We start from the raw sequence: 24,498 nt of genomic DNA on the forward strand, positions 1-24,498 counted from the left end.
GGGATTGATCATTTAAAAATATAAAATAAAAAAGAACCGTCCTCCAAGTTACAGACAAGCGGAACTGCGACATTTGTTCTTGCCATTCCCTTTCCTTGATGCATTATAAATGAGCTAATTATGAATTTTAAAAAACACACACACACATAAATGAGCTCGAAATGAACAAATGGCAAGATATATGAAATATTCCCCCTCATATCGCGAGCTAACTAAAATTGGCTGACTGAGCGTCTTTTCAAAGCAATTAAAGTAAAGAACAAGTGTCTCAAGTGCCGCTCGTCGGCATCTTTAAAGTTAGATAGATTCTGAATAGCATCAGCAACAGAACAGACCACCATTTTCATATCCTCTTTAGTGCAAGGGGATTAAAAAAATAATGAAAAATAAAACATCCAAACACCCGCACGATTAAGATAGCACATGTCCATTATAGACTGTACTTTCAGTGAGTGTGTCTCCATACAGGAGGACTTACCTCCAATTTGTCCTCCTTTGCTTTATGATTTCTAGGAAGAGTGAGGAAGTCATTACTTAGGCGAATGCACTCACCCATATTCTCAGGTGCCACAATGTCCATAGCAACTTTTATACATGACTATTAGAAAAATCGTTGAAGAGGTGAGTATGCATCAATCAAAAAACGAAAGTCCATTCCACACACACACACATATATATGTGCATAAATGTATGTACAAGGAATACCTTCACATTTCGAACTCGGTGTGGACACCCAGCGAGAATAAAAATAGCATCCCCTAAATTCTGAATGAAAGTCCGAGGCTGTATTCCTGCAATGGGAAGTATGACAACATTATTTAAAACTGCTAGGTGCAGTAGGGTTACTTGAGATTACAAGACGAAATCTATTTACCAAATTCAGCCTTTAGCTTCCTCTTGTGGGCCTTAGTGAGGTAAAACGTCTAATCATGTACGGATGGATATCCTATTAAGATTTAAACACCCGGGAAGTTGTGATTAGTAACTTCAAGTTGAATCGGATCAAAATGGGTGGAGTATTGCCATACCTGGGAGACTGGACAGCAATACGTGTGTCTCAACTCCATGAAATACTTTCGAAGATAGAGTTCTAGTTTTGGCACATCTTTCCCTTGGAATATATCCCAGATTGTGTCGACTTGAGTTAAATCCAGATCATCATCAATAATAGAGACCGAGATCGAATCATCTGATCCATCTGAGTGGCACATAGAAACACCCCCTATAACTTTCTTGTTTATTGTAGTCATCTTTCAGTCGCATGCTCGATCTAAATCAGTGTTCGTCAGCTTGACCTGTTGACTACGCACCAGACTGTTTACCTGTAAAAAATAAAGAGGGAAAAACATCATACGATGATAATACAAATATTAAAGAGTTTATTGCAAGAAGCAGTAGCTATAGAGAAGCTTTCTAAGTGCAGCAGTACCGCATCGGACATGTCACAGGGGATTTTGTGATGGAATCCCCGCGCCCAGCTCTGGCTCAACTCCATATCCAATGTGTGCCTTGGGACCCATGTCAGGCTTCAATGTATTCTCATGCAAATGGATAGAAATGTTGAGAGGACCTTCATCTGGATGTGTGTATTCTTTAAAAGGCAAGCATGCAACAAACTTAGCTCCATGGCGGGGGAGGCGTGCATTGGAAAGACTTGACGGAGGCCAATCTTTTAACTTTAGTAACTGAGGCCATTTCCGAGCATCGAACTGCAAGGTAGTAAATCCTGCAAAGAACTGGTGTATATTGATTGGCACCTGACAAAAAAAAAAAGATGAAACAAAAAACAAATCTCCTTCTTAATTACAAAAAATAAAATAAAATAAAATAAAACTTCATGTAGGTTCATGTACCATCGTCTAACTAGCTGGATAAATATGTAAGATGATACTACAACCGAAGGCCCTATTTAGGACATTTAACTAACCTCACAACCGTCTAGAGAATCGATTGCCTGTACTTCGTTGCATTGCCCGTGTTTCATATGCTTCACTTGTCGCATTGCACGCTCCATGACCATGGGATCCCTGCTTTGTCTAAAAGTCGTTGCCAGAACATCCCTAACCATTGTAAGTTGCCCTCTCTTCAAATGACTTTGGAAGTGGAGGAGATCCAAGTCATCAATAGCCATTGCTATGTGAAAGTAATTATCAGATGAATCTGGACGGGCTGCAGCTCTACGCATATTGTTCAATCCACCTGTACTGGCTTGGTGAAGCTTTTCATAGCAGTGACGTCCGTCGAGAATTTGTTGATCCAATTTTCGCCCAATCCTTTTTAGTATTTGCTCTGCTTTATCAACCATAGACGAAATGAAATTTTCGTCTAAGATGCAAACTATTTTCAGGAAGCCGTGCCCGCACCCGCCATAAAATTTTGGAGGACAAGGTATTCTTCCATCCTGGTAAGAATTCCACTTTTTATGATGAATTTTCCCCCCAAGACCAGATTTCGATCTGTCGTTCCGATGCATACCCTCGTCCAAGTTATAATCGGCAAGCATGTATCTCCATCATCTATTCATGTATTCTACTTTCACCTCTTCTACGCCAGCTTTAAGGCATCGACCACGAACCACTTCACAGCAACTCAGACAAAAGTGAAACAAGCGATGGTAATACAGAATAGATGTTCGACAGCAATCACTGGAAGATTGGCATTATCATCAGACCACTGATAAATAAATTCAGATGACATTCACTCCGTGTTATCTGTACATTTTCAACTGAGACACCTGTCCAACAGATAAGAAACCAACCAATAACTGTAGGTCTGTTGATAACCCTCCAAAAAAAGTAAACGCAATTGGTAAGTAAAATAATATACTCAAAAGTAGCTGTGAAGTTCCTTGCATTTTAGACTCGATCTCCTTTTCCATCAATTGATGACCGTTAAATTGTTTTAAAAAGGGAAGGAAACAGTCCAACAAGTATTCCTGATGTCTAATTAACTCATCATCCTCAAAGTTCAGCTTCTAGTCCACCTGAGTAAACAAATAACACCTAATTTGTTCAAATTAAAAAACAGAATAGTCATTCAAAATATGCTTTATTTATTTGTCAGTGTTCATCCCGTAGCTAATGTGTCAGAGCGCATGCAACATTTGCAGTTGCAGAGTCTAAGACAGAAGGGACATGCATCATGGAACACTTCCGTCTTTATATTAGGGTACCTAAATAAGAGCAAAAGTCCCGTAACATTAGCAACAACTGGAATTTTTTTCATTTATAAATCGTGTAAACGAGCAATGGAAATTATAGCTATTATATAATAGAGTATCACCATGTTATAATGCAAGCACGACAATATCTCTTAAGACAGACTTTACATTTGACAATCCTATCTCTATCGGACTGTTGGCATTGATGGCACATCCAATCTTCCTCGTTGTACTACTGTCAGCACCCAGTTTGGATCCACCGGCTCTCGAGAGCCATCAAAGGGTCCCCAGCTACGACTCCCCAAAACTCCAATAGAAAGCGATCCGGCAAATCTAGGTTACTATTCATAGTCGGGTCAACAAAATTAACCTGACAACCCCAAGGAATAGCAAAGAAAGAAGTATCATGAATCCCCTCTCAATTCCTGGAGAGCAACCGAAGAGTCCGAACGATGTGTGCTTTTGGGCACGATCACCGAGCCATATGAAGATATCTAATATTGGACTTTGAAGATTCCTTGTGGTGCCAAGATGATGATGAGCCATTCCAAGCATATTCTGTAAATCATTTGCTTGAGCTGGAAGACTCTAAAGTAGTTGTAGGCGGCTTCCAGCAGGCTTTCAGAGTTGCTCGATTACCGGGCCATCTAAAATTATCCTGTATTGGACTCCGAAGATCCCTCATATTACCAAACTGATGAGGGGCCTCTCTGAGTGTATTCTGCAAATCATTTGCTTGACCCACAGGATTTTCGAGTAATCACAGGTGGCTTCCAGCAAGATCCACTATAAGGCCAAACAGATTGGGAGCCCCTCCGAAGTATTTCGTAAATCATCTTCTCGAGCCGATGGACTTCCGAAGCAATCATAGCTCCTAATTTGGTCTCTAAAGCCGGTTTCGACACGGGATCATCCCGACAAGCCCCGAGAGATCCTTCGACCATCCAGGAACTTTCAGCAAGGCCCCGAGCCACAAATTCTCCATTCAACCCCAAGTCAAGCCCGAGTCAACAAAAGTCAACCAATTGACCGCGATTGCAAAAGATACATAAACAATCGGATCACGACGCGCGGAGAATCAACCAAAGCAGCTAACTTTACTCGGATCATCCGAATGGATCGAAAACTACCCCCAATCACCCGTGGCTCCTGGCTTAACAGGAATATCTGGAGACCATCGATACTGTAGTCTAAAAATTCCTCTCCTCATCACGCTTGACGATGCGTAGAGAGCTCGTTCCACACAAACCGAAAATGCGTTCTCGATTAATACTCGAGCATCTTGACTCCCTTCCTCTCCTCCATCCAATGGGATCCACGTATCTCCCATCCACTTTATATCACATTCCATCATCTTTTTTTTTTTGGCTGAATATCATTCCACCATCTATTACCCCCAACATATGCATGCCCATTCTCATAGGCGAAGCCAATGAAGGAGTAGGGGGGGCAATTGCCCCCCCTAAACTTTGAAATTTTTAAATTTTGCTCTAAAAATATGTGTTTTTATAATGTAAAATTAGTATTTTATCTCACTGAGCTTTAAAATTTTTAAATTTTATCTCAAAAGTATAAATTTGCCTCCCTTAAATAAAAATCTTGGCTCCGCCCCTGTCCACTCTTTCCCATTTCGCATCCACATTCATTCGCACCCATCTTCTTTATCTTCACTTCATTCAAACGTAATCTCCTCTTCTTGCAATCCCCGTCCAACACCTCCTCTCCCATCAACCTCACCTCCCATCCATCTTATATAAAAACTAAAAAAAAAAACCGGTCCACCGGTTAGAACCGGTCAACCGGTAAAGGGGCCCTGGCGGAGCTGATCCGCTAGAGGAACCCCCGACTTTTCCATATCGGTAGTTCTCTCCTCTCTGCTGTTAGGTGGCAACTGATCACGAGCCTCGACTGCTTCCGTCTCTCTTCTCTCTCGTCTCGGCGATCCCTGCCCCGAAACGAAACTAGTTCCGCCTTCGGAGCTGCCGTGAAGCGAAAGAGGTGACGATTCTCAGCCTTACGGTTTCTATGTTTGTAGATTGCGCGCGGATTGATTTGCAATTGTCGCCTGTGTGTCGAAGCAGTAGAGAAATACTTGCCATTGTTTCAATCTAGCTGGGCCACAGCTTTTATGCTCGGTAAGCCCGAAGGGCTTCTGAGGAACTCAGAAATCTGATTCGGGAATCGATTGCTCTGCCATTGCGGCCCCCACCTTCGCTTGAATCAGTCTGTGGCATCTCAGCGGTGTCCGTTGTTTAGGGTTACTTGCTTCTTGTTTTAGCAAATCTTGTTTCGTACTTTCTGTCCTAAGGCGGGTGAAAGGCTAAGCTACAGTATAACGTCGCATCTAAGTTCAACCGTAACTGAGTTCTGGAAGTTAGTTAAGATGATATTGACATTGCTTGGTATCTCGTATCATCGGACAATAAGTTAGCATTTGGAGTTATCACCGAAAATTTGAAATTTCTAGGAGTAGCAGGACTACTACACTTGTTACTTGTCATGCTGATGACGAATTTCGTTATAATGTTTAAAAAAAGAAAAAAATTGATGTAAATGAGAGCATTACTCCGATTGCCATATTTGGAGCTAACCAGATGTGCTCTAATTTTGGTGCATTTTTGGATTCCTGTTATAGGTTTTGCTTGGTCTTTGACTTGCTATGGGATCTGGTGATGATGAGGTAGTAGAAATTGACAGCTTGGAAAAGGGTTTGTTGGTGCATGATGGTTCGGGAGAAAGCCCGGAGAGCAAAGAGGATCCCGTTTTATATGCAGCTACATTTCAAGAAATGGAAGATGACTTCGTCAAATATCAAACAGCTCAATGGGTTCTTTACTCTTTGCTTTTCATCCTAGTTTGGGGGATTGGCCTATTCATGCTACTCTATTTGCCTGTTCGGAGGTATATACTAAGAAAGGACATACGGTCGAGGAAGCTCTATCTCACCCCCAATGCCATTGTATACAAAGTAAGTCTTCAGCTTGTTTGTGGCTTCGATTGTTACTTCATTTGTTGTTGTGATTCGACTGATGCTGCACACAGATGATAACCTAAAAAGTCCATTGTTCCACTGTTCTCCTCCATCTACCACTTTAACACAAAATATAGCGGAGGCACTATTAGTAGTACTTGCCGATTGTTCTTTCTGGATCTGTGGAAACTGGAATGTAATTCTTTTGACTTGATTCCTCTTTTAGGATACCGCCACTAAGCCTTTTCTTTAGTTCAGGTGACTAAACCCGTACCATTTCCATGTTTTGGGGTGTTAAAGAAAGAGAAGCATGTCCTATTGCCTTTGGTTGCTGACATTGTGGTTGAACAAGGTAAACCCTCTGATTAATTGCCCAGTGATGATTTTTGGACAGATAATGCACTCTCTCTTCGTATATACTTTGATTCAATAGGACCGACTAATTGGAACAGGCTTTTCTATTAATTTGAAATTCATGGATGCCTTACCTTTTCTTTTCATTCGCAACTGAAATGTATACCTGCAATTGCTTTCTCAAAGAATTTGTACCAACAATATGTATTCACAATATAAGTGACTGGACCTCACTTTAGAAACCTACAATGTAAGTATTATGTAAATCTTTGACCTACAATCCCTGTTTCAACTATCTAACTGGCTTTATGAATACCACCTCTGATCAGATTGAAATAAGATTATACAGCTGAAAATTTGTGCTTATATTCCAAAGCTTGCATGATACCATCATGAAATATCTATGGCAGGTCCAAGCTAATGTGCTTTTTAAGAAAGTATGGTGAAATTTAAGCGTAACTATGAAAATTGGCTTTTACTCTCCTTTTAATTGGACATTTATAATCATGCATTACCTTTAATCCAAATAATTCTGAATATGAACGAATTTATGTAGGTGACACAAAATTTAATCCTCACTTAATCTTTCAAAGTGTTGTCCTTTGGCTAAGTTCCCCTTTGTCTTCCCAACTGGTTTTCATATATATATAATCTGGGGGCTGTGAACTCCATCCCTGTAGCATCTAAGCTCTTTCTTTATGTCTTTTTTTTTTTTTCCAAAGCATCTGATAATCCTTTTCTGAGTAGGTTATTTGCAGTCCCTTTTTGGTGTATACTCACTTAGAATTGAGAATATGGGTGTGAGGAGGCCACCGAGTGATGATGTACAAATACAAGGAGTTGCAAACCCTAATGCTTTCCGAAAGGTACAGTTCGCTGGCAAATGAAAGTTGTTGATATTCTAGATTATTTGTGTTGCTTTATTTTTTAAAATTGCTAAAATGATCTTCTGCACAGGCTGTTCTAACACGTCTTTCGAGTATGAAAAATGAAGCTTTCTCTAGGCAGGTCTCAGCCAAAGATGATCCGACAAATTTAACACTTGCTCCTTCATCTGCTTCTTGGGTATGTTATAATTCTGGCAAAAGTGTGCTTAATATTGTTTTCTCTGGAGCCTAAACAAGTAGTTCCTTATCAGAAGATGTAGCAAACAAACACACGAATTTTCATGAAGATAGCACCTGAATTATGTGATTTCCTTTATCAATCATCCTAATAAACTTGGTGGGGCTTGAGATCAAATGATACAATTAGGTCACATCTCAGATCTCTCCCATATATCAAAATAATATGTACTATTGAATGAGGATAATCTATTTTTCAATTGATCCATTTTATTATTACAATGATTTACATAATCCCAATGGCAGATGTCTCCGTCTAAGTCAATTCAATACGACACTGTTGCTACTACTGGGGAGCAATTATTGCTACAAAGGCTCGAGGAAGTTGGAACTTCAGTGAAGGTAAATTATCACTGCTTTTCAGTTTCATTGCTAATGATCTTGCTGTTGTAAGCACTCATATAATTGTTATACCTTGCAGAGAGTTGAAACTTTGATTGAAGAGCAGTATACTCAAGCATCAGCATCCTTAGAGTGATGTAAGTTCGCTGCATTAGCAAGTCAATTTTCCTTTGTTTTGTTAATATATCATTTGCCAAAGATATTTTGCAACATGTGATTAATGGTTATCCTCTTCTGTGAAATGGAGGTCATGGTTTTATAGCTAGCAACTATTAATTGTAAGTAGGTTTGCTGGATAAGAATTGAGGGGGAGGGGGTGTGTGGGTGTGGGGGAAATGAGGGGGATTGGGGTTATGATTGATTCAAGTTCCTTTTTGGTTGGTCCCTGGAAAAAAGAGAGATTGACTAGAGGGAAAACAGAAACAAAGGCCTCAGTAACAGTTGGACAGTCGTAAAAAGTCATAGCAAACCTCATAGCTACTTGTACTAGAAAAACAAGGTAACTCCAACATGAGAAGGCCAGAATTTCCCCCCTTGACAACTGAAATAATATAAGATACTCTTAAAAGGAGAAAGAAAAATAAATAGATTAAAAGATTCCTCTGAAGGCCACGGCTCACCCACTCTAAGGGTGGCGAGCATGGAGTTGCGAACGTGGGCTTCCTGTGACCCATGGGTTCACAACCCTTGGGCTGGGTTGCAAGCCCAAAGCTACCCTCGGCTCATTAAGGGGATAGCCATGGCAGGGAAAGCATGGTTAGAGGTTGTGTGTGCTTGGTCTACTGAGGCTAGACCTCAGCCTATGAGGCTTGCTATCATGAGCTGAGTGTTGCCTTTTTCTGTTGGCGTTTGATGGGGATCTCGCTAGATCTCGCCAGAGAAAGCAACAGAGAAGGCGACATTGATGGCAGTGATCTCGTCGCAGGGCTGCCCTAGGTCAGGTTGCAAGTTGATGAAAATTTGATGACATTTGAGAGGCATTTTCGACTTTTCACCGTAAACTTCCTGTTCTGGTCTCATCGGAATGGGAAATCTGAGCATGTTGGGCTGAATAGAAAACCTGATACTATGCAGGATTAAGCCCGATCCAAAAATGAGAATCTGAGCACAAGACAATAACTAAACCAAGGAATAGCAAATCCGGCCGAATTAGGCCTGAATGAGAAAACCTACGACATGCTGCCAGGGAATTCTGTGTTCACTTAAAATGACCAGTAGCTGAGAGCTGCAGCATCAAGTTAAATTGATTTTGGTGCCGATCACTTAAGTTGATGCAACAAATCTTTAGTGAGGTGATGGTCACTTTTTAAGTGATCATACAAACTCCACAACAGCATACGTATAGGTGATATGGTCTTTGGAGGGCTTGGTCAATTTGAACCTATTCATATAAATTGTATGTTCAACAAATGGATATCATGTCTTTTATGCAATTTATGTCCCCTCTTTAAAGCTGTGCCCGGACTAAGTTGTCTAATCAGTAGATGCTAAAGGAAGTCCAGACAATCAAATGATTTATTAGTGATTTTGGTGCAGGATTCCGAATTGGAGTATGACTTCAACTCAGGCCTTTCTGTAAGTAGTTCATCAAAGGATTGCATTGCACCATTGCTTGCTCAAGTTTGACCCCACCATTCATTTACATTAAACCAATGTATAAACGAGTGTATTTCTGCTGTTAATAAGTAGGAGAAGCGGCTCTCTTGCTTTCTGTCTTCCATTATTTGGACTCCGTAGTGAGAGATCCAAAATTGATGAACGGGTTTCGATATACACCAGGCATACTGTGGGCAAACCCGATTTGTGCTCGAAATTCTGATGATCTTCAATTTGTGACGGGTAGTTTTATGTGACAAAAAGTGAATGGAGGTATTTCCAGTTGTCTTATTCGAAATTGTTGGTGGCTCACGCTGAGACTGCTTCTGGCTTCAACGTTAAATATGATAGGCAAAAGTTCAATTGTCTTTGTTTTCCATGAAAATGTGGCTGAGCATTTCTCTTTTAAGTTTACCTTTGGTAAAATTGTTCAACTCAAAGGGGAAAAGATAAAATATACTAAACTAAAAGATTATTAAACAAAGAGATTGTGTATATATATATATATATATATATTGCTTAAAAGATTACAACTATTCATGCTCTTGTCTATAAGATCTAATTTTATTTTTTAACTTCATAGACCTTTTTCTAATTTTCAAATGCTTTTTATGTTTACGGAGTAGTAATTAGTTCAACAAATGTACTGAAGAAAAATATTTATTACCTATTACTTTTATTTTTGCTAACCTGGGGTGTCCGGACTTTGCCCGACTAATCCCCGAGGCTTCGTGAACTTCCGGCAGCGCACGGAACGAGTAATCACGCTAAAGGCAATTAATTTTTTATTTTTTTATTTTTAAAAACCTACTTTCATGATAATTTCATAAAACTAGTAATGGGTAATTTAAAAAATTTTCATTTCTAGTTTGAAAAATTTAGGATTTCACAATTCTATTTTTACTAAGCTTACTTTAGAATTCGTGACATGGGAGCAATAAAGATCGCACATAACACAAGTCATTGTCGATTTTTCTTTCAATTTTCTAAACATCTCTTTTGTTTTTGTTGTCTGTGCGAAGCGTGAGTGTTCGTCTAATTTACATAATTAAATGAAGAACCACGAACAAAGGGGAAGAGCCACATTTACTTTCAAAATGCAACTGCGCTTACGTATAATTACTGATAGAGATTGGAAGAATATTGGTAAAGACAGTTTGTCCTCAAAATCGTCCTTGCTAGGGGTGTAAACAAGCCGAGCCCGACTATCGCAGGCTCAAGCTCGGCCACATCTATTAACTTGTGAGCTCGGTCGAGCCTAAATGGCCGAGCTCGTCTCTTTAAAATAGATGAAGACTTGGGGCTCGGCTCGTTTAGACTCGTTTAGGCTCAATCAAGCTTGCAAATTAGCTTGTACAGCCCGACATGTCAAAATAAGAGGCCCATAACGTAAGCCCACATGCCTTATTTCGATTATGATCGATCCGCCCTCTTCCTTTTATAACGGCATCTCCTCTTCTCCTTTCTTGGCTTTCTCCGGGGTGAAATCAGTATCGGTAGTTTTCTACTTTGTGTCTTCTTTTGTAGGCTTTTTCCCTTTGTCTTTTTCCAATACTCATTTATTAGCCATGTTGGCTTCTTTTATCTTCCCATGGTTTAATATTTAATTCGTAGTTATTTATATATATATATATATGAATATAATTATAGCAACAATATTCATATATTATATATATAATTATAATAAAATAAAAAAGTTAGTTTAGGTTTGCGAATTTTACGAGCCCAATACCATTAGCTTAATAAGAGCGAGTAGAATTCGAGCTTTCATCAAGTTGAGCCCTAACCGTTCGCAAATAGTCTCGTCTGATTCACACCCCTAACCCTTACATTTCAGGTTCTTAAATTGGATGAAAAGATTTAATATCTACAAAAAAATTTATAAGACAGTTAACATGAGTTAATGAAAAATAAAAAAAGAAGAAAAAAAAATTAATGATGAGAAGTGAACTTTTGTACTAATTCATCCAATCTGCCGATCAGCAAAATGGATTCTAGCTGATGGGTGGTAGCTATGATTTCTGAACCATATCTTCCTCCGATTTTTGTCGTATATCATTGCATAAACAAGTACTTGCAGGTAAGTGCATCTTTCCTCTCCACATACTTAAAGTATATATAGAGATCTTGCCTCGGAGTTATTACCAAGTCAGCATATTCACCCTAATCGGAATGCAAAATATATCAATTGTTAAGTATTGATATTTAGTGTTCAAAATATATCAATTTATTAAGTATTGATATTAAGTATTATTATAGAATGAGGGTTAGGCGAGTCACCCTTTGACAGTATCCGTCATCGTCGTAGACCTCAACTGCAGTATTTGCCTGAAATTAATAGACAGAATCATAAATAGAAAATAAGATCAATACAAGCTGACTTGAAAATATTACAAGCAAGAGTTAACTTCCCACCTCCCTTTTATTACCGATACTGGGTTTCCTTGGCAGCTCGGGCACTAGTCTTCCTAGCTGAGGTACTTTTTAGGGTATGATTTACCCCTCTCACTAGTCTTTGTGGCCTCGAGTCATTGTTTCAATCCAAGTAGTGTCCAAACGGAGGACGACTCGGATCGGGACACGTGAAAAGAGATTAGACAATCACCCGGGAGCTCGACCGGTCCCACGGTTACCTCGAGGACCATTTGGTCCTCCTAGGATCCGTTAGTTCGGTCGGACTCGACCCCCGGCTCTCTTGAGCCCACATCACATTAATTTCGACTTTGGTCTCCCAACCTCACGGCTAGCGCGAGCAAAATATTGGTCAAACACAAACCGATTGGGATCCGCTTGATGTAATTTGTATTTATTTGAGAGTACATTGTGAGAAATTCATTTGAACATTCATTCTTGTAATGAACCCAGTCGAGTAGCAAGAGGTCCGAGTATCGAAATCGATCGAGTCGGTTTACGGGTCCTAAGACGAGCAGGATCACATGAGTCAGGGGCCCGGTCCATGCAGTAAACCGGTCATCATGGTTTAGTTAGCCGAGACGCGAGGACGATGGACCGATCCATTGATGCGAGGATCTGCCTCTCTTTCAACCTTTTAATCTAAATTAATTGCTTTCACGAATTTACAGTGTCAAACCAAGCAAGACGAGCGAAACCTAATTAAACGATAAGCAAATTAAAAACGGTAAACCCTAGACAAACTAAAGTACCAAAAGGGCTTGTGGGATGTAGGTCCACACATAACAAAATCCCCGAACTTGGAACTTTTGGTTCTGCAAGACTATATGCCTTAGCAATTAGGTGTATTCCTTACCCTTAGAATCGGACAATTCACCGGCCCTCGACCTCCGGGTCGTAAATAAGTAGTGACGACTTATTCTCACGCGCGTCCATCATGCGTCCCCTAGGAAAGTGGATACTCCGAAACCGTGCGATCAGTGTGCATGCATGCGGGCCCTGACAAGACAAAATTCGAGTCCGCACAATATTATGTATATGATTTTCCATCATTTGATCTTCCTTGTATAGAAAGGACGGAGAGATGTATTACTGGTAAAGAAAGAAAGGATTAGCATGTTATTATTTGCTAAAGAAAAAAATGAAATATAGGGGAGAGTTAATAGAGAGAGAGAGAGAAATATATATATATATATAGAGAGAGAGAGAGAGAGTCGTAGTGGGACTTAAAACCCTTGACTATGGTTTTAAATAGAAGAGGCAATCATAATAAGAGACTAACGAAGCTGATAATCGGTGATCTTACTAATCAGTGATCGCAGTCAGTGATCATGGGTTTAAAAGTAGTCCGAATCAATTATCTTACCTTACCACATAGTGTGGAAAGTACCAATCAAATCGTAAAATATACGAGAACGATAATCACTTGAATAATTATCATAATTATTATTATAATTTTATTATTTCTTTTTATCTATGGTTGTACGATCATTTAAAATTTTCTTGAGCCGAAGAGGGACTTGTGTAGTTTCAAAGAGATATATAAATTTGTATTTGGTTTAGAAAAGGGAAAGTTGGCTGGCCCTAGAAACATCCCGCTACTCACCCAGGAAAACAAGGACCAGAAAGGGATCCTTTAGTGTATATATCCAGATCTGGGGGCCTTTAGCTGGGGCCCTGGTGGGCCTATTGGGCCTGGACCTTTGGCCCTGATGTCAAATTCGTGGCAATTCAAGCGCTCGAAAATATTATAGGACATGAGAAAGGGGATTCGTGTCAATGACACTTGCCCTCGAATCAAATCAACACGTTTTGCATTTATTTATGGGATTCCTCAAACTCGAAAAGAGAATTCATAACATGGCACGTAATTCAACTTTTCAATTTCCTTATTCACGCGATAAGATAAGGTATTTTTCTTTTCACTAATCTAGACTTCCTCTTTCAAGTTCAGATAAGGGGTACTAACGAGAAGCATACTCTGACTGCACCCAATACAAACTTCGCGTGATGTGAATCCATCCGAGCACGTAAAAACTTACTCGGTACCTTATTAATATTGAGCTAATTATAGTTATACAAATTTGAACCCATTTCCAATCAAAAAATTCAAGTTATATTAGGTAGGGGAAGTTAAAGTCTCATATAAATCCATGTTTTTTCTTTTGTATCGCGGGTACGAGGCACATGCAATCCAGCTTCTCAACCACGACATTAATCTGCAAAATGGACACATCTTTTGTACGTTGTACAAAGATATAAATCCAGGGTAGGATTCAATAGATATATAATTCGAGCAATTTCTTTTTCCCTTTCCATAAAAAGTTATTCTTTTAGTTTTGGTTCTTCTAAATGTTGTAACCAAACTCTTTACCGAAAAAGAAAAATGTTGTAACCAAACTAGTCTGACTCCAAATAAAATTGACTATGCAACAACTTTCATTTGAGCGTGATATATCATGGCACTAAAATATCATTACATATTAGTGGATTCAAGCGATTCGACGTTTGTTCTTCTCAACCAAGGTCTTGAGTTCAAGTCTTATGGATGGAGAAAATCATTAATTGAAATAGTTTTATCCATTAGTGGGCGGATCCGGCTCGAATTGGATTAGTCAGAACCCATTAGACTTTTGAATACTTAGACTTATGAATACCGTAATACATATTAAAAAAAATCCAATTGACTAATAATTGTAAGGAAAGGAATGCATCATCACTCAATAAATCCCCCAACCCCTCTCCTCCACATAAGCAGTTGGCAGGGAGGTTCTGAAGAAAGAAGGCAACAATTCTAAGGTTGGGTTTGTTGCATCCTCCCCTCCCCTTCTCTAGGTTGGTGGGGCAGACTGTGTCCATTAATACTAATAGCCCTTTGCTTATGCGTCTCACCCCACATCACTTGCTAAAATTTCGGTTCAGTGCTGTAAAACTGTGAAGATTTATTTTGATTATAGGCTGATGGAACGGGTCAAATCCATACCATCATACATCCGAATTACAGCCCCATGTCGTATCACCGAATAATATATGTCCTCTGACAAATATCACGAGCATGTACGAGCCATGCTAACTGTCCATCAATTAATGCGATCAGGATCGTGTGAGGAAGCCGATCAACTGGACGCCTCGACCTTGCCAATACCAATGGAGATTAGGACGCCTGTGGTTGAAGTTTGGCTACCAAATTCCATTGACTTGGCGTCGACGAAATTTATTAATTGGATAGATCCGTATCCTCCTCCATTCGTTGGGGCTCTTTCTCTGCCAATGTTGCATTTTTGGCACTCTCTTAAATATTGGAAATGTCCCATTTCTAAACGTTAATGCTATTTTCTTGTCAAATTGGGAGGGCTTTCGTCTTTTTGCCATTTACGTAATTACTCTACTGCCTACGACGATATAGAGGGTTTTCTTTTATTATTGGGCAGCTCGAAATCAATTATTTACTTTACATAATTCCTCCCACCAATTGAGCCAGCTAAACGTAATGCAGAATCTATTCAGGCTGGCCCAAGAAAAATAGTGACCTAAAGCGAAAAATCAATATGAGAGTTTCAAAAAAACTTATATTTTTAATTAAAAATTAACAAAATTAATATAAAATTATTTATTCTAAAATTCATTTTTCAATTTTTGATATGATAATTAATATTTAAAATTTTCTAATATATCTCTCTCTATATTTTATTTCGATTATTTTAAAAAAATTCTTTCTTTCTTTGTTACTTTTATCAAGATAAGAGTAAAAAAATTATTAGAAAAATCACCTAAAAATGAAAGTCCAAGAGAGAATGAGGATAAAAGTAGAATGAAAATAAATGTTTGACATGTTATTCGATAAAAAGAAGTGGATGACTAGGACAACAAAATTAGTTTAATTGAATATTACAAAGGAAGAACAAATTCGTACAAAATAAACAGAATGATAAATGCTACTAATAGTCAATCTAAAAATTCTCCTAATTTGAAAATCTCACTTAAATTGGCGTGAATTATAATTTATACAATATCGAAGAGCTATTTAGTACATAGTGCTAGGAGGATTATTAGGCTCAGTTTTTAGGAATACTTAGCATTTTTGTTGAATTTATGGCTGCTTGATGGTTAAAAGAATTAGGGATCGTGGGACAAGTGAACAATAAATTGATGGCTGAAAGAGAAAATTAGGAGTTATATATATATATATATATATATATTGGCTGACAATGAAAATATTTATACTGTAGTAGGCTAATTAATACAAACGAGGAAAAACTGAGATTTATTAGGAATTATTTTGGAAATTAAATATATTAAAAATTAAATTAGATAAATTAATGTTAGGGGCCTTAATGTATTATGGAAACAAGTAACTTTATTAGAAATTAAACAAGGCAAATGACTGTCAGGGACCTTGATATATATGGCCTAAAATTGGGGCCTAAAGCAATTGTTCCTTTGGCCTCACCATAGGGCCGGCTCTGATCTACTTTTTCTTACTAAATTGAATGACGGAAATATATTTTATTTTCAATTCATGTGTTTAATATTTTGTCTAAAGAATCAAATTAAAGCACTAAACACTTGAGTATGAAATGCTTTTCCGTGACCTAACGGCACTGTAAACAGACCCCAAGCAAAGGGCTTATATACTCTAACATGAATACCTTGATTATATTGGCCCACCAGAAAGAAAAATGTTGCGTTTGGTTCCATAGTAGGATTTTAAAATCAGATTTTGATTTTGAAAAAGAGTGGTATAAATGGGGTCCACCCTTTGACTTTGTATGAGTTATGTTGTTTTGTTGTGGAAAAAAAGTAGTATAAATGAGACATATTCTTTGATTTTGTATAAGTTATTTTGTTTTGTAGTTGGTAAAGTTAAATTAGAATTGTGATTCTAAAATAACACCCTAAAACCAAACAGGGCCGCGGCTTGATTATGAGAAAGCGAGTGTACATGTTAGACTTTAAAACACAAAACAAGATATATATTTAGACATATAAACTGGGAGATAGTTGTCAAATTTGAGGGTGACATGAAATTTTACGAATTCCTACAGAAATATAAGGTTAAGGGAAACTAACTAGCACTGATCATGCGTGCGCTAGCTGTTGGTCGTTCTTCTTTTTCAATGTGTACTTCTGTATCCGAAAGCTCAATAGGCCCCGATTAATTCAGTTGCCGAATCGATTCATTACGGAGCAAAGCTCCCAATCAATGATTTTTTCCATTTACAAAATTCGAATACGAGACTTTATTTAAGGGGAATAAGCATCTAACTATTTGAATCTACCCTCGTTGGTGGCATGTCATTCTTTTAAACTAAGTTCTTCTCTGTTAAATTAGTTTTCCAAATCTAAATTTATAAATCATGCAGTTTCGTGTTCAAATTTTTTTTTTAAAGATTAGTGATGATAATGCTATCAAGCACAGAGAAAGGTACACATTTGTTCAAGTAAAAGCTCAAAGAGCAAACAAAAGAAAAGGAACATAACTAGAAAATGATCTAAAGGCAAAACTCGGACTTCCAAAATTGATCCTACAGGGACAGTAGGGGAGCTTGAGGTACAGCTTTTGGAATTGTTGATATCTTCCTCGTAGATCATCACAGATGAGGTTTGACTATAGCATCAGGGCCCGTACCGTAGCTAGCCTGGTATTGTGAATTGAAAATGTTCAACTAACCGAAAGAATAATGGATCGATATGTATCATTAGCTAGCAACAATCAACTATCCGAGCATCAGGACTTGCTGCAACTCCTGCAAAAACCTCACGTTCTTCTCCCTTCCATACTCTAAAAAGAACAAGTCCAGCAGAGTTTTAACATGAAAGATCCCAAAGATTTTCCGTCTATGAAGAGGCAGTGTTGAGTTCCTGTTCCCAGCTTCCTTCTCCAGTTATTGAAATAGCAATGCTCGAAAGGAGAGAGAATCCCCAATCTGCTCGTTAGAGTATGCACAAGTGAAGAAGAGATGGTCTCGGGATTTCGGAAAGCACCATAGTATTATATGCATAGAGATTAGATTCCATAGGACGGCCAGCACCGTTTGAGTAACATCACTGTCGCGGTCAGCATATTTTAAATAGCCAGCCAGGAAATAAAGGAAGTTCGATGAGAGTGAGCTTTGAAGCAGTTAAGCTTGTCCTGAGAGACCTTAGGATGTCTGAGCCAAAGATCCTGCAAGATTTTGGAAATATCAAATCTTCACTCCTCAACATCCCTGAGGACGGAGAGTGTCGGTCTGCGCTCTCTTTACAGAATAAGTAGGAGAGTGTAATAATCCTGCAGGCCTCAGAGTTCATACGCCTAGGCAGCTCCGCCGTACCAAATCAAACCATCAATAAGAATGATTCGTGACGCTTAATTGAGGGGAAACACTGGAACCCATTTGAGCAAATGATCTGAAGTGAATCAAGGGACTGCCATGAACCACTCCAGAAAAAGATACTGGCCATTACCAACCTTCTAATTTGCAAATGGTTTATTATGAAGCTTACCACATAGTATAAGAATTGCGAAAGCTATTTAAATAAACAGGTGCAGATGTCCCATTAACAAGAATCGAATCCGGGACCTCATGATTCCGCGTCGGCAACTTGTGTCGCCACGCTATCCTCAATATTATCTCGAAATATAATGATATACATTCACTCTCGGCTTTAGCAAAATTGAACTCATGTTATAGATTGATGAGTTAACTACACAAACAATCATGAATATTTCAGTTTTGTCTCAAATCTATTAACTTTTGTTCTATAAAATAAAATCACGAACTTTTAATTTTAATCTGTCATGGGCTCATGTTGTTCGGGGTGGAGGCCTCGTCAGCAGTCAGGGGTCATGTGCCTTTGTGGTCGTTGTTGGTGACCTAACAGGGGATGGTATGGCCTTCCCCGAGGACCCAACCCCGGGCAAATATAGCCCTGGAAGTCTTCCACTAGTAAGCAATTAATAGTGGCAATAAGTGGATGCGATGACATGAATTGTCTCCCAAAAGGTCAGTAGGAATGAATATTTACAAAGGGCATTTTATACCCACTTGTTCAATCTCAACAAGGACAACGTAGGAACGAAAGTCCATCATAGGACGCAGTTAATTTTTTATCGGAAAAAAAGAAAAGAAAATATGACGTAGTTAATTACATCTCTGCAGTATAATATCATACATGGGCACTAACTTCAGTCTTAGTGCTCTTATATAGTTCCAAACCACAAAGGAGTTTCGAACTAAATCTGCACCCAGAAATAGCAGTTTCCGAGAATTAAACACCCAAGTCTATTCTTATTAATTCTTTGTTTTCCTATTTATATTGATTAAACCATTTTATTCATATTTTCGGAATTGAACATCCAACTCCATCAAACTAACTCTTTCTAACAAAAATGTTTGGGCCTTGTGACGGATATTTTCGTCACTATTGCCCTAGTTGAGCGTGGAAGATCCAGTGGCCAAAGAACTAAACTTAAAAGATCAATGATCTGTGTACCACTCCAAATCAAAAAGAAGCCGAGACTCTCTTACCTTCTTCAAAAATGAATTATGCAATATCTTGTCCTCTAAAGTCGAGCTAATTTGAGTTATACGGATGCTTACTTTTTTTAAAAAAAAATATTTTGACTAAATGTAATTTCATCTAACTTTTTAATATTATATATGACTTCATGGACAATCGCTTCTGATTTTTAGAGCTATGAGGAAATATACATGAAGCATAAATTTGTCATAGAATATCGCATTTACCAACGCTCACCCGCTCACACAGATTATACTCAATTATATTTATTAACTAGCAGCGCGCATGAGCTCTTAATTAAAAATAAATAGAATCAGATGCAAATATAATTGAATGTATTTGCTCCGGTAGAAAGCGGTCTCCTCTCTTGCCTCCAAACTCAGAGTTCATGGAAAGAAGCCCGAGGTGTTACACGCAATAATTTTACAATTAATTATTTATATATTGTATTAACATTTTAATTATATAAAATTTAATATTCGTGTAAATTCTCTTAACTTTTTTTAATCTTCTTACTTGTAACATTCATTAATAATTCTCAATATCTAATAATATTAAATATGCGAATTATATTATACTACGTAAGGATAAAAGTCACATTAAACTAATTAATATTTTTTAAAAATAAGTAAAAATTGGAAGATTTTTCAAAAAGAAAAAAGGGCATAACTAGCCCTGATAGATCCACTTGTCACTAAAAGTGGAGATACTCTTGTAACTCTCTCTTAATCTATAGTATAAATATAGCTATAGAGAGATAGATATAGATATATATAGTATAGATAGATAGATTGAATGGTATAGATAGATAAATAGATATAGATTTTCATCTCCCTTTCTTAGCTAGAATTATTATTATTAATTAAGATCTTTCTTAAATTTTACAATATGTTTCACTCTACTATTATAAAATTTGAATGACTACTTTGGTCTCACTTTTCTCTCTCCCTCCCTCCTCACTTTTTGCAGCGTTTCTTAGTCAGCTAATTTGAGATCAGTAGCTGGCCAGATAATTAGGTTAACATTTTTTTTTATTGTTTCCTGCTAGTGTAAATTTGTAATAAATAATCTTAATCTTTTCGTTTGTTTCATCCCTGACTTTAATTAAATACAATTTCATGGAATATAGAGTACTCTAATAACAATTTGTTTCGTCTGTCTTTCTTATATACGATTTCCATGCATAGCTCTAATCGATATCTATACAATACATAAAGTTGTATCTACCCTAATAAATAAGGATAGAATGGTAAATTTCTTAATAAATTAATATGCAATATAGATTTTAAATCACAATAATAATAATAATTATTATTAATATAAAGAAATAAATATATATCCAATAGTAAATGTCTAAATAAAATTAATATGCAATATAGAAGTTAAATAATAATTATTGTTGCAAATAAATAAGTAAATATATTCAATAGTAAATGTCTTAATAAATTAATATACAATATAGAAATTAAATAATAATTATTATTGTCAATAAATTAATATACAATATAGAAATTAAATAATAATTATTATTGTCAATAAATTAATATACAATATAGAAATTAAATAATAATTATTATTGTCAATAAAGAAATAAATATATCCAAAGAAGTGTATTTATCATTTATCGTTATTTCAAAATTTTGAGGATTTTATTAGTAAATAATTATTCATAATTTTAAGGAAATTAGAAATTATTTAAAATTTGGAAATAAATTTTAAAAAACATTATTAGCTTTATAAAAGTTTAGTCAAGAAATCTCACATCAAACCCATTTTATCGAAAGTTATTCTAACTCACGAAACTTAATACATGAAATGGGATTGAGAATAAAAATCATCTTAATACTAACTTTAAAAATTTATAGATTTATGATTATTATTCTTTCATTAATTAAAGGTAACAATTTTAAATTTTAGGATTTTAAAATAATTTTCTATAAATTAGATTGATGATTATGATCATTATATGAAGTATTTTACATGAATTATTAGCTCGAACTCTTCAATTAATATTATTTAGCGTGAGTTTGCAATTTACCCTACTAAAATTTATATAGTATAAAAATAAATTTTCTATACACTAATATAAATTATAAAATGATAGCAATTAGTGTCTTCATATTTAAATTCTTATAATAAAATATTTTTTTTATAAAATCCTTCAATGCACGGGTTCAATAACCTAGTATTATTATATATAAAGTTGTATTCCCCATAATTAATGGGGTTAGAGAGGTAATTTTCATATAGTAAAGGCCATAAAGGTAAATGTCTAAGTAAAAATTGCAAATGTATATACAATTAAAATTAAATTAATAAATACATAAAAATCTTTAAATACTTAATAATTTTTTGATACAAGCACATTCTTAATTTTTTAAAAAGTAATCTAAAAATTTATTTAGAAAAAAATGCAATTTCTTAAAATAACATGGAATAACTAGTAATTAAAAATAAAATCTACAAATATGCAATAAGCTCGTTTAAATGTTGAAAACTTTTGAAATAATAAAATATAAATCTTTTTATAAATTTTTAAAAGTAAGAATTTACAAGTCGAATTTATGATGATAGATGATTAGCACTTTTTTTTTTACAAAATACATGGAAGTCATCAATTACAATTTTTTTTAGAATTTGATAGTTAAGAAAATGTAATTTGTTTTCTAGGTTATATCATATTCTTCATCCATATTTGGTATTATAATTCATTTTCAATTATCCATAATTTATTATTGTATGCATTAATATTTGAATGGTTTCAATTTAAAAATATTATAACTTAATAAATATTTCAATTGTGATGTCAAAATTCTTAAAAATCCAAATAAAAGTAACCACTCTAACTAATAATCCGTGCATAGCACAAGTAGAAAAGCTAGCATTTATTAAAAAGCAAAATTATAGCTGCCACAACCCATTCTTATAGGCCTTGTTTGGTTTCATAGTGTTATTTTAGAATCACAATTCTAACTTAACTCTACCAATTACAAAACAAAATAAATCATACAAAGTCAAAGAGTGAGCCTCATTTATATCACTTTTTTCCACAACAAAATAACATAACCCATACAAAGTCAAATGGTGGGCCCCATTTATATCACTCTTTTTCAAAATCAAAATCTGATTTTAAAATTCTACTATAAAACCCAACGCAACATTATATATTTGCACAAAAGGAGAAAATAACACTGTACATTCCAACTTTTGACAATTGTCTCAATTTTGTTCTATCCGTTAAATTTTTTATGAAGTATCCTAACCTTTCATTTTTATTCCAAATATATTTGTTGTAATTTTCCATCTAAAATTGACTGAAAATATGACGTGGCATATGTTGTGGGACCTACATTCATATACTCCTCCCAATGGCCTCGCCGACAGGTACCACCCTTCGAGATGATATCGGGGACCACTCATCTTGGGGGTGGAGCCCGCCGGTGAGGCCACCACCCTTGGCAAACCACTTACCCCAATGGAAGTTTGAGTTTTGGTAAGTTTTTATTTTTATTTTTATAAAATTTGTAAAATTTTTATGTATTCTAGATTATATATATATATAATATAATATAATATAATATAATATAATATAGTAACGTGGCGCCATAAAACGTGTCGTTTTAGATTTTTCGTTAATTTTGGACAGAAAATTTACGGCTGGATAAATTTGGAACAAAAATAAAACATTAAGATGCCTCTCAAAATTTTTTTAAAGAATAGGATAAATTTGAGACATTGTCAAAGATTGGGATGTACGGTGTTATATTTCCTTACAAATATGCATTTATTAGAAAGCTTGATATTAACTATCCCATAACTATTTACCAAAAAAGAAAACCCATGTCTAGGGAAGATAATAAAAATTTTAATTTTTCTAATACTTAAAAAAAAAAAGAAATTTAAAAGAGAGATGGTGTAATATAGTGACATGCACCAATGTTTGTCAACAAAGATGTTGACCAAAACGGACTGGCCGATCTAACTGGAACAGGCACCTATGCCGGCTGATCATTGCTCAAGACCGAAATGCATAATAGAATCCTCTAAATTTTTTATGAAGTATCCTAACGTTTCATTTTTATTCCAAATCTATTATGTTGTAATTTTTCATTTAAAATTCACGGAAAATCTACGTGGCATATGTTGTGGGACCTACATTCATATACTACATATATTTAATTCAATAAATAAATAAAAATTAAAAACTATAAAAATAAAAACACCCACCCCTGTGGCCTCGTCGGCGGGTACCACCCCTCGTGATGATGCCGTCGACCACAGAACTCGCCGGCCACTCTTCTTGGGGGTGGTACCCGCCGACGAGGCCATCCCCCTCGACAAACCATGTACCCCTATCGAGGGTCGAGCGTTGGTAAGTTTTTATTTTTATTTTTATGTTTAAAATTTTGTAAATTTTTTATATATTATGGATTGAATATATATGATATAGTAACGTGGCGCCATAAAAGGTGTCGTTTTAGATTTTTTGTCAATTTTGGATGGAAAATTGACCGCATAATAAATTTGGAACAAAAATAAAACGTTAGGATGCCTCTCGAAAATTTTTAAAGAATAGGATAAAATTGAGACATTGTCAAAGATTGGGATTTACGGTGTTATATTTCCTTACAAATATGCATTTATTAGAAAGCCAGATATTAACTGCCCCATAATTATTTACCAAAAAAGAAAATCCATAACTAGGGAGGATAATAAAAATTTTAATTTTTCTAATACTTAAAAAAAATAAATTTAAAGAAAGAGGGTGTAGTACAACACCCATGTCTGTCAATCAAGATGTTAATCAGATCAGACTTTTTGATCCGACCTAAAACAGACTTTCCGATCCGAACGGAAACGGGCACCCATGCCGGCTGGTCATTGCTCAGGACTGAAATGCATAATAGAGCCAGTTATGGGTTCTCAGGTTTTTTTCTTTTTTAAAGGTGAAAAATTAAGTGAGTAGGCTGGGATTCGATCCCGTGACGTCTACTTGCCATAATCTTAAACATTTGCACATTAACCACAAGTGCTGT

The 24,498-nt window shown here is 36.2% G+C and overlaps 1 protein-coding gene and 1 pseudogene across 2 annotated transcripts; one reads left to right on the forward strand and one right to left on the reverse strand.

Moving 5' to 3' along the window:
- Positions 1-257: 257 nt before the first annotated feature.
- LOC116193723 lies at positions 258-2,503 on the reverse strand (annotated as a pseudogene).
- A 2,435-nt stretch (positions 2,504-4,938) lies between these two features.
- Positions 4,939-9,840, forward strand: LOC116197511. Of its 2 annotated transcripts, XM_031527676.1 has the most exons (8): positions 4,939-5,158; positions 5,796-6,128; positions 6,390-6,483; positions 7,233-7,351; positions 7,443-7,550; positions 7,856-7,951; positions 8,031-8,088; positions 9,488-9,840. In XM_031527676.1, the coding sequence occupies exons 2-7, from the start codon at positions 5,820-5,822 to the stop codon at positions 8,085-8,087; spliced, it is 783 nt and encodes a 260-aa protein (XP_031383536.1). In that variant the 5' UTR covers positions 4,939-5,158; positions 5,796-5,819; the 3' UTR covers position 8,088; positions 9,488-9,840. The 2 variants fall into 2 exon arrangements, with proteins under 2 accessions (XP_031383536.1, XP_031383537.1); XM_031527677.1 differs by lacking the exon at positions 4,939-5,158 and having other exon boundaries at positions 5,941-6,128; positions 6,385-6,483.
- The last annotated feature ends 14,658 nt before the right edge of the window (positions 9,841-24,498 follow it).

The sequence above is a fragment of the Punica granatum genome, chromosome 2, assembly GCF_007655135.1.
Source record: "Punica granatum isolate Tunisia-2019 chromosome 2, ASM765513v2, whole genome shotgun sequence".
NCBI lineage: Eukaryota > Viridiplantae > Streptophyta > Magnoliopsida > Myrtales > Lythraceae > Punica > Punica granatum.

Bases quoted from the DNA above. Each gene is read 5' to 3' on its own strand.
- LOC116197511 (XM_031527676.1), top strand. From the start codon at position 5,820: ATGGGATCTGGTGATGATGAGGTAGTAGAAATTGACAGCTTGGAAAAG. The intron at 6,129-6,389 runs GTAAGTCTTCAG...TCTTTAGTTCAG, and splicing joins CCAATGCCATTGTATACAAA to GTGACTAAACCCGTACCATT. The intron at 7,352-7,442 runs GTACAGTTCGCT...TCTTCTGCACAG, and splicing joins ACCCTAATGCTTTCCGAAAG to GCTGTTCTAACACGTCTTTC.